General features: G+C 49.3%; 1 protein-coding gene across 2 annotated transcripts in view; it reads right to left on the bottom strand.

Moving 5' to 3' along the window:
• Nucleotides 1–6,749: 6,749 nt before the first annotated feature.
• The window catches only part of ZNF470 (zinc finger protein 470), a 31,928-nt gene continuing 24,602 nt past the window's right edge, over nt 6,750–14,075 (bottom strand). For both annotated transcript variants that reach the window (XM_066374609.1, XM_066374610.1), the window contains 2 exons: nt 11,864–11,990; nt 6,750–9,669 (listed from right to left, as the gene is read on the bottom strand). In XM_066374609.1, the coding sequence (XP_066230706.1) occupies nt 8,216–9,669; nt 11,864–11,990 (1,581 nt within the window). In that variant the 3' untranslated portion in view covers nt 6,750–8,215. The remainder of the gene's footprint in view (nt 9,670–11,863; nt 11,991–14,075) is intronic.

Below are 14,075 nucleotides of genomic sequence, written 5' to 3'. Positions count from 1 at the left end.
CAGGGTCAGGTGCTAAAAATAACTCAGCCTGATTTGAGCATCGGCCCCAGATGGGAGTTGCCATGTGGATCCAGTTGGGGTGTGTGAGACTGTTTCACTATCTCCCCTCCTGTCACTTAAAAAATAAAAATAAAATAAAAGCAAAAGCACATAGATTACCAAGTTTATCAAAGTTGCATCTGTTTGTTCAAAATGAAACACCAATAACTTTAATAAATGATTATCACAGCTGGAAAGTTTGTGACACAAGTTCAAATTGCAGCATGGCAAAAGTAAAGGACAAGGATTTTTTTTTTTTTTTCTTTTTTTGCTAAGGGTTACAGGCATACAAGAAGTGCTTAATGTTTTGTCATTTGGGGACCAGAACTATAAAGGTGGCCTTGTAATTAGTTTATCTTAGGGTACAAACTACTTTTCCTTCCTGACTATGGCATAACACAAATGTGGCAATGTTGCTTACACATGTTAATTCTATAAAATTAATATTTTTTTTAAATTAAGAGGTGAGGAGGCAGAGACAGACTCCTGTATGCACCCTAACCGGAGTCCATCTGCAAGCCCCCTACCAGGTGATGCTCTGTCTGGCTGGGTCACAGCTCTGTTACTCAGCAACCGAGCTATTTTAGCACCTGAGGCTGAGGCCATGGAGTCATCCTCAGCACCTGAGGCCAACTTTTTGCTTGAGTCATTTGAGCTATAGCTGAGGAAGGGGAAGAGAGAGGGAGAGAGAGAGAGAGAGAGATGGGGGAAGGGTGGAGAAGCAGATGGGCACTTCTCCTGTGTGCCCTGACTGGAATCAAACCAGGACTTCCACACACTGGGCCGATGCTCTACCACTGAGCCAACTGGCCAGGACCAATAAATAAAATCTTAAAGAAGAAAACACTGAAAGAAATCCAAAGATATTGACAATTTTTAAAACATATTTCAATGTCTAAGATGTTGGAATGTAAAAAACAAAACAAAGTGAAACAAAACAAACAAAGAAAACAAAACAAAAAGTTCACATTAGCATCAATGAAATATGATGTATTGATTTAATTATCACAACTTACTCAATAACAATAGTGCATATCTCACAGTAAGAGGCTGACACACATTTGGCATTGTAATTATGGGGTAGATAATATTAGCTGGGCTCATTCTGTGGATAAAAATGTGGGGTTCAGAGTCAATGCATTCCCATATATGCACACACAAATCACATCTCTTGCTACAGGCACACATACACATGTAAGTGAAAAGAAAAAATGCTCCCAGAGAACCCCAAGAGTGACAGTTCGTCTCCTCTAGAGCAGAGACTGGGGTTGAACAGGGTGGTGGGCAGGAAAGCTTGTTATATTGACATATTTTGACTTTTGACCAAAAAAGTGTTCACTTATGAACTGTCAAAAAGTGAAATAAGATAATAATTGTAAAAAAAGGAAATTGAAGACGGGAAGTCTCCCTCTGAGAGGTGAGACATGAATGGTTCTGCTCAACCCGGTTCCTAGTGCCTGGCCCACAGCGGGCCCCCTTCTGATGCAGAAGCATTTCAACGAAGTATTTCTTCTACTAGTATGTATATACATGTATTTATATAGTAACATATAAAAGGGTAGCTATAGATATAGTTTTCATTGTATTTTACTGATTAGAGAGAGATAGAGGAGGACAGAAAGAGAGGAGAGAGAATCGTTGATGTGTTATTTATTTGTGCACTCATTGGTTGATTCTTGTATGTGCCCTGACCAGGGATCAAACCCATAACCTTGGCAGATTCAGACGACATTCTAACCTACTGAGCTACCTGGCCAAGGCTAGATATACTTTTTTTTTTTTTGTATTTTTCTGAAGTGAGAAGCGGGGAGGCAGAGAGACAGACTCCCACATGCACCTGACCAAGTTCCACCCGGCATGTCCACCAGGGGGCGATGCTCTGCCCATTTAGGGCATTGCTCTGCTGCAACCAGAGCCATTCTAGCACTGGAGGCAGAGGCCATGGAGCTGTCCTCAGCACCCGGGGCCAACTTTGCTCCAATGGAGCCTTGGCTGCGGGAGGGGAAGAGAGAGACAGAGAGGAAGGAGAGGGGGAGGGGTGGAGAAGCAGATGGGCGCTTCTCCTGTGTGCCCTGGCCAGGAATCCAACCCGGGACTTCCACACGCCAGGCCGATGTTCTCCTGCTGAGCCAACCGGCTGGGGCCACTAGATATACTTTTTAAAAAACACTAACAAGAGTACACAATATACTGTTGTGAAATATTTTTTCACTTAATGCTGTAACTCAAAGCATCTTCCATATTGGTATTTTCAGCTCTTCTTTCTCTTCATTATTTCACCCATAGGAGTCCTAATCTATGTAGCCAAACTTCTAAGGACAGATCTTTGGATGTTGCCAACTTCTCCTCTCTTCCAAGCAAGGCTCCAGCGAGCCCTAGATTGAGAGGACAATGCCCTGTCCCCCCACATCCAGACAGCTGCCTTCTCTTTGCTAATGGGGTTTTGTTCCAATGTTTCCTTCTTAGAGAAGTCCTCCCCAACTGCCAAAGCCGAAGAAGCGCCCTCCCTTGTTATTTGTACGTTATTACCTCTGATCTCGCTCAGAAATCAGCAGCGGAGGCTCTGCAAGACTAGGGGCTTTGGGTGGCTCACTGCTGGATTCCCAACACCTGGAACAATGCCTGGCACAGAGGAGACACTCAGAAATTAGTTGAAAAAAAAATGGACTCGCTGTGCCTGACCTGTGGTGGTGCAGCGCATAAAGCTTTGGCACAGAATGCTGAGGCCGCCAGTTCCAAACCCCGGGCTGATGTGGTCAAGACACATAAGAGAAGCAACTATGATGCGTTGATGCTTCCCACTCCTCATCCCTGCTTCTCTCTCTCCTCTCTCTAAACTGAAATTTTAAAAAAGGTAAATGGACTCACTGTTGTTCACTTGAAGCCTCTTGTGTATTGAGATTCACGCTTATCAGAGGATGTAGAAATTCTAGGTAATCATGTATTAGGCATTCATTATCTTAGTCCTTTTCTTTCTTTTTAAAAAATGTTCATTGCTTTGAGACACTCACACACACACACACACACACACACACACACACACACACACACACACCACACACACACAAGCATCAACTTGTTCCATAGAGCTGTTCCATTGAGTTGTTCCATTTAGTTGTGCACTCATTTGTTGCTTCTGGTACATGCCCTGACCAGGGGTCGAACCCAAGACCTCAGCGACCCTCTGTCTCCTGAGCCATCCGACCAGGGTCAGCTTTCTTATTTCTTAAAACAGCCTCTCTGTCGGGAGCCGACCCACAACTGCTGGCTGACAAGGTCACAGCAGAAGAAGATCAAAAACTGCTGATTGACAAAGTCACAGCAGAGAAGACCAATGGCTGCGGGTTGACAAAGTCACCCAAAGGAGAGACACAACGATACTTCACCCTTTGACTTTTTAAATTAATCTGGCCTTATATCCCCCCTTTTTCTGGGTGTGTGATATTATTTGTGGCACAGGGATAATAGTACCGTGCTTTCCCTGTAGATTCGTAGTAATTTCTTTGGAAATGAGACAGAGGGTGTGAGTTCCACAGAAAAGCCTGTAAGTCCCTTGAGCTGGGCTCATAGACATAAGAGGCTGGCTATGATATCCCTCGTAAAGGGTTAAGTTTGTAGAAGAATTTCTTCTTAATCATGTTAGAAAGAATAGATTGTGACTTGTGAATGGGTAGGAGGCAGTGGCTGTGCACAGAGCGCCTTTCGGCCTTCACTTAATTCAACATTTTTCCTCCCTAGCCTTTTCATGTGATAGAGAAACATTCCTTTCTTCTTGCTTATTTGATCTGCAGATAGTGGTACACTCTGAGAAGAATAGAGTTAGAACTTAACTAGTGTTTAAATATAATAAATAAGTAATATTTGACTAGACAATAGTATCTTAGGTAAGGTATAGTAGAATGGCCCATTGTGTGGCCTAGGATGAGAGCGCAGTCGGCAAGAAAATAATGTTTTACTAAGAGAATTGTTATTTGACTAAAGGCAGTTACTGGGCTTTCTCAGTGAGATGTTCTCATGAGATTTATATACTTTCCAAGATTTTTTGATAATGAGAGGAATGTAGGGGAATCCATAGAAGTAATAACAGTTTATGTCTTCTGAAATTATGTTGCTACTAGGGTATCTTGCAAGTGCACTCTGTATATCTTTGGGTGAAAGCTACTCTTAATGTTATGTCAATTTCCTTATGAGCAAGCCTTTTAGAATCCTGTGAGAAAAAGTATAAACACTACATAAACTCAAGGCCATTTACCTGAGCAAGCGGTGGTCCATTGTTAGTCCTTAATGATTTCGTCTGCTAATCTCTCTCTGCCCCTTAACTCACAACAGCAGTAAAGTTAGTTAACTATTAGTACTAATACTTTAAAAGCTTTTACCGATGTTGTTATTGCTATTCAAGTTATTTTGTACTTTGAATGATTTGCTACCTGGTTTGTAATTTATAGATATAAATTAACTGTTATCTGAAAACATGTAAACATAGTGAAACAGAAGCAATGATTAATAACATGTAATTGTAACTCAGTGTGTGTGTATAAAAAGGGAGCTATACTAGCAATTGGCAGAGATGCCTGGCAGTAAATGCTAACTAGAGAATAAAGAGAAAGAAAAGAATTCGGCTCTCTCACTCGATTCGCGCCGACGCCGTCTCTTCCTGTGGGACCCCTGGATTCCCCCCGGGGCTGGACCCCGGCACCTCTCCCCACCACTAAGCAGAAAAGAAAACAAAACAACTCAGGTTCCTTCTTGATCTACTTCCCTCCTTCCCCTTGTGCACACACACCTGTCACATCCACTTCCCTGTGCCGCACTGAGTTCAGCAGGGAAAGAATGCCAACCTCACACCTGCTGCCTCTGCCCCCTTCTTTCTGCCTCTCTGGAAGTCAGGTGATCACCTATTAATACCAAGTCCCTCTAGGCAGCTCTTTAAAGAGACTTGGGCCAAAGCAAAATCCCCCCTATGAAATTTCATGCCTTAGGGACTGTTTATTGGGCCAATGAACATCCATGAGGAAGGAGATGGAAAGTCTATTGAGCCTACTGGTACTGCTGGTGTGTGTGGGTGTGCGTGTGCGTGTGCGCGCGCGTGTGGTGTGTGGTGAGATGGATAAGTATCATTTCCTGCTAATATTTCTCCCTGCTCGTGAAAGACCCACAAACCCCAGGAAAACATGTTCTGATCACGGGCACGAAGTATGGCTGCAGTTAAACCTCCTGTCAATCTGAGGAACTGAAGATAAGATGATTAGAATGGTGAAACATCCTATGTGCTAAACACCGTTCTAAATGCTTCCCCATGTTACTCGATTTGTTCTTCACAACACTAGAAGATACCTACTCTTCTCATCCCTATTGTACAGATGGGGAAACTGAGGTGCAGAGGGATTCTTTCAGAAGGCTTCTTGAGGGGGGAGTGGCCCAGACCAATTTGGATGTGGTGGTCCTCCTCCTGAAAGCTACTGCCTGAGTACCCAGGTCTCGTGACCCTGTGGCCTTTTCCAAACGTATCACTACTAAGCCTATCCTCCTGCAGTTTAAAATACATGAAATGGGAGTCGAGTGTCTGTCAAGGGGCGAGGCACATCGTGCACGCTGGTAAATGACAGTCCAAGCTGTTATGTTCAGCGAGAGGGACAACCAAGCTCATAGACACTGGCGGGGACTCGAAGGGCTAAGCTACATCGTGTACTTAGGACAGCCCCTGGGGCTTAAAAACCACCCAGTAAGTACCATTACTGTTATTGTTGTCTCTGTGAGCTTGCAAGAACTCCCAACGCATTTATAATATACAAAAGAATCTTCAGTACTGCATATATATATAGAAGTATATATATATGTATATATTAGTAAGTATTTAAGTATATATATATACTGCATATATATAGCAGTAAGTGTATATTGAATATATATGTGTGAATATATAAATATATATGTATATATATATACTTGTGGGTCTCGGGGAGAGCGTGCTCTGTGCTTAGTGTATATATATTATTTATATATAGTAGTAAAGATACTATAGAGATATAGTAGTGAAGATAGCTAAGGCGTTAGAGCTGCACGGTCCAATGCAGTAGCCAGCAGCCTGATGTAACTGAAAATTTTAATGAATTAAAATGAAACACAGGTAAACATTCCGTTCCATAGCCTCACTGGCCACATGTCGGGTGCTCAACTGCCCCTTGCAGCAAGAGGCCAGCCACCAGACAGACACTGAGCATTCCATCCCTGCAGAAAGTTCTGGGGACCACACTGCTTTAGCGGGTTTCATCTCCTGTTGTTATAGGAACCTCCTGAGAATGAGCTCACGAAACCTCCAGGACGCGATTGGGGGCCGGTTTCCTTACGATCTGCTTCTTCTCGATGAGGAAACCGCGGCTCAGAAAATGACCGCAGTGGTCTGAGGACGCCGCTGGGGTTTGAACCCAGGGCGGACCAGAGCCAGAGTCTTTCCTGCTCCTAACCTGTTCGCATCCATCATCTTCTGATTGACCTTATCAGTCCCGCTGGGGGTGCCTCCACTTCCCTACCTTCTGGAACCCCTCATCTTCTTCCGACCCCTCTTCCCCTCTCTTGTCTCCTCCCTCTTCCCTCTGACCCCGCCCACTCATTTCCTCAAACCCCGCCCCTCCGCACAAAGCTCCTCCCTCTACATTTGTCCCCGCCCACCAGCCAGAGCGCGGGGGCGGGGAGCGGCTGCTGCGGCCCCAGGTTGCGCAGGCGCAGAACACACCCTCCCCGGGAACCCCCACGCAGCCGCTGCTGAGTGCCCCCGGCCGCCTGCCAACCAGATTCACTGGTCTGCGGGGTGTCCTCGTGCAAAGTGTTAAGAGCTGGTAGCCTTGGTGTCCTCAGGGGAAAACCTGGGATAATAGTGCTCTGAGAAGTACTGCATTACCCATTTATTAATAAATATATTTTGTAATATTGTACTGCTAATAGAACACCATTTCTATATCTACTATTGCTGTTTATTATTAATAATAGATCGCTACTACTATCAATAATAAAATCGTAAGTCAGATATGACCAAGGTTATGGATGAGGCGTAGATTGGATAATGCCCCGGCCTGACTGAAGAGGGCACTGTATTTTCAGAAGAATTCCAGCCAGCAAGGGGAGGAGGGGTGTCTGTTATCTGAGAGAGGATTGTTCCCCTGTAACTCGAAAGCAACTCTGCCTTGCCGGGGTGGGGGTGGGGGGAGGTGTCCTGCCACGTTGCTGTGTTTCTGCCTGCGGGGCCTGTCTCCCCAGCTCTGAGGCTGAGGGTCTGGGCCCAGCCTTCTGGCCTGACCATTCCCAAGCGGGGAACCCAGGGCTGAGGAGGGGAAGGGGCAGGCTTGCGGGGTTCCTGCGGTGCTGGTGGCGCCCACCCCCACCTCCCACATCCTGTGCACCAGCCTTAGCCCTCATTTTGACAGTCCAGCCGATACCTGTATCTCTAGCACCTGACAACTATTTAAAACGACGTTGGTCTCTCTTCATGGCAAGTTTTATTTTAAAAAATGTTAACAGAACCAGAGAGACACTTGGGCGTCGGAAGGGACGACCATTACTGCCTAATGCTGAAAAAAAAATAAAGTTTTCCCCACTTCATGAACAACTTGGGAACTGCTACCATTTATTAACTTGGGGTTTTAGAGAAACTATGGGGGTTATGTGTGGTCGGGAAAGGAGGAAACCCACAGATGGTGACAACCTGACCTCTGGACTAGATCCAGATGTGTGTGACGAAGTGAAAATATCCCCACGTTCCCTAATGGGGCCTACCAACCGCTCCCTCCACTTTGTCACCGGGAAACAGACCCAGAGACACTCCATGCTTTGTCCAAGCTCATAGGACAATACGCTATGAGGTCAGTCTGGAGCCACAGTGAACGTGGCCACGTTCCCAGACACGAGACCTGTAGGGGCTTGCTTTCCACTGTGGCCATGCGCGGATGCTACGGAAGGAGAGCGTGTGCACCGCGGGGGCCTGTCCCCAGCGTCCCCATTTCTAAAACGCGTCTGGCCAGCACTTCTCTTGACAGCACGCGCTCGAATTCTGGCACGGCTGAGTGTGTGTGTGTGTGTGTGTGTGTGTGTGTGTGTGCGCGCGCGCGCGCGCGCATGACCGAGCTGCCTGTCTGCTTGCTTGCCTGCTGTGGATTCTGAGGTCCACGCCCCCCCCTTCACGCTAGGTGTGGATTCTCAGGTGCCGCGTGAGGTTGGTGTTCCGGCTGAAGGTTTTCCCACACTCGCCGCACGCGTAGGGCTTCTCGCCCGTGTGGATCCGCCTGTGGACGGTCAGCGAGGAGTTCTTGATGAACTGCTTCCCGCACTGGCTGCAGCGGTAGGGCCTCTCGCCGGTGTGGATGCGCTGGTGCTCGATGAGGTACGCGCTCTGGCCGAAGGCCTTGCCGCACTGGCTGCAGGCGTAGGGCTTCTCGCCGGTGTGGCCTGCCTGGTGCACCAGCAGGGAGGAGCGCCCCGCGAAGTGCTTCTGGCAGACGGGGCACGCGTAGGGCTTCTCCCCGGTGTGCAGGCGCTGGTGCTGCGTAAGCGAGGAGTTCTTGCTGAAGGCCTTGCCGCACGCGCTGCACTCGAAGGGTTTCACCCCGATGTGGAAACGCTGGTGCTGGATCAGGTAGGCGCTCTGGCTGAAGGCCTTGCCGCACCGGCCGCACGTGTAGGGCCGCTCGCCCGTGTGGTTCCTCCGGTGCAGCGTCAGCGACGAGCTCTTGTTGAAGGCCTTGCCGCACTCCCCGCACGCGTAGGGCTTCTCACCGGTGTGCGTCCGCCGGTGCTCGGTCAGGTGCATGTTCTGGCTGAAGGCTTTCCCGCACGTGGCGCATGCGTAGGGCCTCTCGCCAGTGTGCGTCCGCCGGTGCACGACGAGGTGCATGCGCTGGCTGAAGGCCTTGCCGCAGTCCCCGCACGCGTACGGCCTCTCGCCGGTGTGGACCCTCTGGTGCTGGGCCAGGGACGAGGTCTTCCGGAAGGCCTTCCCGCACGCGGGGCACGCATAGGGCCTCTCGCCGGTGTGCGTCCGCTGGTGCGCAGTCAGGTTCATGCGCTGGCTGAAAGCCCGGCCGCAGTCCCCGCACGTGTACGGCTTCTCCCCGGTGTGCACACGCTGGTGGATGGTCAGGGACGAGCGCTCGATAAACTGCTTCCCGCACGCGGTGCATGCGAAGGGCTTCACCCCGCTGTGGATGCGCTGGTGCTTTACCAGGGTCGAGCTGCGGCTGAACGCCTTGCCGCACTCGCTGCACGCGTGCAGTGTCTTCTCCGTGTGCTTTTTGGAGAGGGGAGAGCTAAGGCTTGAAGTCCCTACGTCCTTCCCACACCTGGCCAACAACGTGTGGGCCCCCCTTTCTCTCCATCCTTCCGATCTCGTTGGGGCTGGCATGTCGCTTCTGTGGACGAAGGCCTCCGATTCGTGACATTCAGGGGCTAACAACGCCTGGGAAATGTCCAAGCGCCCCAGACCGGTCCCTGCGCTCCCTGGTGGCTGCCCCACCCCGTCACCCTGTGTCCCTGGGGCACCATCCCTTGTGGGTCCTTCCACCACTACCCCCACCGATGGTCTGTCTTCGGAAACGTCGTCCTGTGGGTCGGATTCTTCCAGGTCGGTTCTAGTCCCCAAGTCTGAGGGGGAGGTGGGAAAGAGAAGAGGAAAGGCATCTTGTGAACAAGGCCGGGAGTGAGGAAGTTTGGAAGATAGGACAAGGCACAGGCCGAGGGCAAGGGACAGCCTGTCCTGGGGAAGCCGTGAGGAGCTGACACCGCGTGCTGTAGGGAGGTGAGCGGAGTGGGTGCCGAGGCGGCCAGGGGCGCTCAGAGCTGGGGGTCGGGCACATGGAGAGAGAGGGGAGGGAGGCACGCTTGGGGGCTGGAAGGAGCAGATCAAAGGGTCCGCCACACCCAGTGAGGGGTTACTGCACCTGGCTCCGGACCCCCACCTCTGCTCACCCGTCTGGCTCAAATCCCCTCCCCCTGTCCCGCGAATTTCTCCATTTCTATTTCAAGTCTATGGGGCTCTCCTGAGTTCAGGCTCTGCATCCTGGACCTTATGGCTTCGTCGCCAGCATTTAAATAAAAACTGGGAGACACCCTGGCCGGGTAGGTAGGTCAGTAGGTTAGTTCCAAGGTTGTGGGTTCCATCCCCCGTGAGGGCACATACAAGACCAACGAAGGCAGAAACGGGTGGAACCACAGATCACCGATTCTCTCCTTCTGTCTCTAATATCAATCAGTCAAACAATCGATGAATCAACAAATAAAAACTGTGAAATCTTACACAAAAATCTCATGAAAAAAAAAAGAATCCAGCTACACGGAACCCACCTTCCTCAAAGGCAGGAGAGTGGTCAGCACCTGCTCCCCTTCCGCATTTAAGCCCCCACTTGTCTCAGGACCCCTGAGTTTGAGACCCCTCCCCTCATGCAAGGGAGCTCTCTATGCGGTCTCTTCTCAATGCAGATGCCTCTGACATGGACGCCCCCACATTGGACCTCCCTCCCTCTGAGCTCTGCCGAGCAATAATCACAAGCCTACTGGGCAACCCTGATGGATACCGCAAACCTCACGCATCTGATGTGAAACCTGCGCTTTCAGAAACTCCACTCCCAAATCATAAGAAAGGAAGGCTCATCAAAAAGACTTAGCAAGGTAAGTCAGACACAGAAGGACCCCTTCCACTCACAGGAGGCATCTAGAACCATCAGATTCATGAGACAGAAAGTAGGGCGGGTGCTAGGAACTGCAGGGTGGGGGCGGGGTGGGGGGAGCTGTTGTTTTGTCAGGACAGATTGTCATTTGAGGACAATGAAAATAGTTCTGGAGCCAGACTAGGCAGTGGCGCAGTGGATAGAGCCTCATACTGGGACGCGGAGGACCCAGGTTTGAAACCCTGAGGTCACCAGCTTGAGTTGAGCCCAAGGTCGCTGGCTTGAGCAAGGGGTAACTCACTCTGCTGTAGCCCCCACCCCCCTTCAACACATATGAGAAGCAATCAATGAACAACTAAGGTACCGCAACGAAGAATTGATGCTTCTCATCTCTCTCCCTTCCTGTCTGCCTGTCCCTATCTGTCCCTCTCTCTGTCTCTGTCAAAAAATATATATATTTGGTTGATAATGCCAAACTGTCTTCCAAAAGAGTTGTCACATTGGCTCAGTGGTAGAGCGTGGGCCCAGCATGTGAATGTCCTGGGTTCGATTCCTGGTCAGGGCATATAGGAGAAGTGACAATCTGCTCCTCTTCCTCTCCCCCTTTTCTATTTCTCTATCTTCCCCTCCTGCAGCCATAGCTCGATTGGCTCGAGTGAGTTGGCCTCCAGCACTGAGGATGGCTCCATGGCCTCTGTTTCAGGCACTAAAAAAATGGCTCCATTGCTGAACAATGGAGCAAGGGCCCAGATGGGGAGAGCATTGCCCCCTAGTGGGCTTACTGGATGGATCCCGGTCGGGGTGCATGCGGGAGTCTGTCTCTCTGTCTCCTCTCCTCTCACTAAAAAATAAATAAATAAAAAAAATAAAGTGTAACTTTGTACATTTATTTCTATATCTATGAATTGCAAGCTCATAAGCTTGGGGTTCCTGTCATTCATTCAGTCTTTTTCTTATATATTCCTAGGAGCTCTTTATCTAGATATAATCCTCTGGCTGTTATACATGTGGTAAACACAACTCCCATTTCATCATCGACCAACTTTAATTTTAGCTTTGAGTAGAGTCATCTGAATTTTCTACCCAGTGACATCAGTCAACCTTGTCTATTTCTTTTGTCATCCTGAAGTGACAGGCAGAGGGGGAATAGCTCAGGGAAGCTGTCCCATTACCCAGCGAGACCAGGTTCCTGTAGTTCTCCAGCGTGACGTCCCTGTACAGGTCCTTCTGGGTGGGCTCCAGCTGCCACCACTCCTCCTGGGAGAAGTCCACCGCCACGTCCCCGAACTTCACGGACTCCTGTAAGAGGAAACCCACAGCCGCTCACCGCAGGACCCGCCTCACAGCGCTCCAGCGGAGCGGTCAGAGGGCCAAGGGGATCAGGAAAGGTTTGCACAGAAGGTATCTGAAGTGGTTCTGACAAGGTGCAGGGCTGTGAAGGGGCTGACCGCTCGGTGTTCTGGGCAGCTAAGGATACCGATATGGTCCCTGGATGGACAAAAGAAACACGGGAATGTTCCAAGCAGAAGGCCAGAGAGCTGAGGAATGGAAGGAAGGACTCAAAGGCAAAATGACCCTAACCCGCCCTCGTTGGGAAGAGCAGTTGGTTAGAGCACTGTCCCAACCTGCCCAGGTTGAAGGTTCGATCCCTGGTGAGGGCACATACAAGAATCAACCGGTGAATGCATACATAAGTGCAATAATAAATCGATGCCTGTCTTTTTCTCCCTCTCCTGTCTCTAAAATAATTTTTTAAAAAATCACCATAACCCAGTGAACTGACATGCACGTTAGGAGCCCACAGGGGCAGATACCTCGGTGGAATTCAGTCATTTGATGAGTTTACCGAGCCCCTGCAGAGCTCCAGGCACCGGGCTAGCTGCTGGTACACGGACACAGAAGGTTCCAGAACTAGCTCCTCATGAAAGAGGCAGATGGAGACACCCACAATGGACCCACCATAGAGTCAATACAACCATGGAAGTGAACCAAATTCTCTAGGTGCATAAGCAACGGCAGCCCTAGGGGTGTCCGGGCAGGTGTGGGCTGTGTTTGGGTCCTAGGGGGAGACTGTGGACAGGGCTGGCGGGAGGTGGGTCAAGGTCTGAGGCTTAAATGGAAGACTGGTCCCTGAGGACATTGATGCTCTGACCCTGTGAATGAAATAAACGTGGCTCCGTGTCATCCATCACAGCAGTAACATTACCTGTCACTCACTATGCAGTCGCTCTGTGCCAGGGACGATTCTAAGTCATGTTACCAGATGAATTCTGGGTTCAATTACTGTATTGAAGTCCTAAGTCTCAGCACCTTGGAATAAGACCTTATTTGGAAACAGGGTCATTGCTGGTGTAATGAAAGGCCGTGCCTGGTTAGCTCAGCAGTAGAGTGTCGGCCCAGTGTGTGGAAGTCTCAGGTTCAATTCCCGGCCAGGGCACACAGGAGAAGCCCCCATCTGCACATGTGGGAGTCTGTCTCTCTACCTCCATGCTTCTCACTTCAGAAAAATACAAATATATAAATAAATAAAACAATCACACCTCGCTAATAATACCAACGATGCTACTCAGAAAGAGGTCACGTGACATCAGCTATCACCTACCACGCCGAAGGTGTATACGATTTGTCATTTATATCCTATGAACATGATAAACACCTCGAGCAAGGCTGAGGCTTGGGGTGGGGGGGGTATAAACTGATTCAACCCAGAACTACGAAGACTTCTGAAAGGCCTTAAAAATACCCACCTTAACCTTCCTTTGCAAGGAATCACCCCTAAGGAAATCATACAAAATGCAAGGGAAAGATTTAGGTCCAGTTGTGTACATATTTTTTATCGAGAAATATTTCTTGCATAAAAAGACGTTTAGAGAAAAATACCACTGGCTCGAGCAAGGGGTTACTCAGTCTGCTGAAGGCCCGTGGTCAAGGCACATATGAGAAAGCAATCAATGAACAACTAAGGTGTCGCAATGAAAAACTGATGATTGATGCTTCTCATCTCTCTCCGTTCCTGTCTGTCTGTCCCTGTCTATCCCTCTCTCTGACTCTGTCTCTGTAAAAAAAAAAAAGAAAGAAAACTACCACACAGAGCCACCCACTAAAACATCATAAAACATCAGGGCGAGAGCGGGGGACACACACGAGTCCCTCTCCACATGAGTGCTCTCCTCCCGCTCCCTGGACGTTCAGTGCCAACCCCCCAATTCTGACGGCCACTTGTTTAGCACGGTGCTGTCCAGGGCCACTGCAGGGACCTTTGTCACACCTGATGGAACGTGCTTAACCCAGCACTTCCCCGGGTGCCCAATTGTGTCTCCTGAGAGTCTCCAGGGTAGGACGTGTCACTCCTGAGCTGCCCTATCCCCATGGTTGATAGAAGCC

Source organism: Saccopteryx leptura, chromosome 3 (assembly GCF_036850995.1).
Source record: "Saccopteryx leptura isolate mSacLep1 chromosome 3, mSacLep1_pri_phased_curated, whole genome shotgun sequence".
Lineage (NCBI taxonomy): Eukaryota > Metazoa > Chordata > Mammalia > Chiroptera > Emballonuridae > Saccopteryx > Saccopteryx leptura.
The sequence above is the reverse complement of the archived record's forward strand: the minus strand, read 5'-3'. Positions and strand labels throughout refer to the sequence as shown.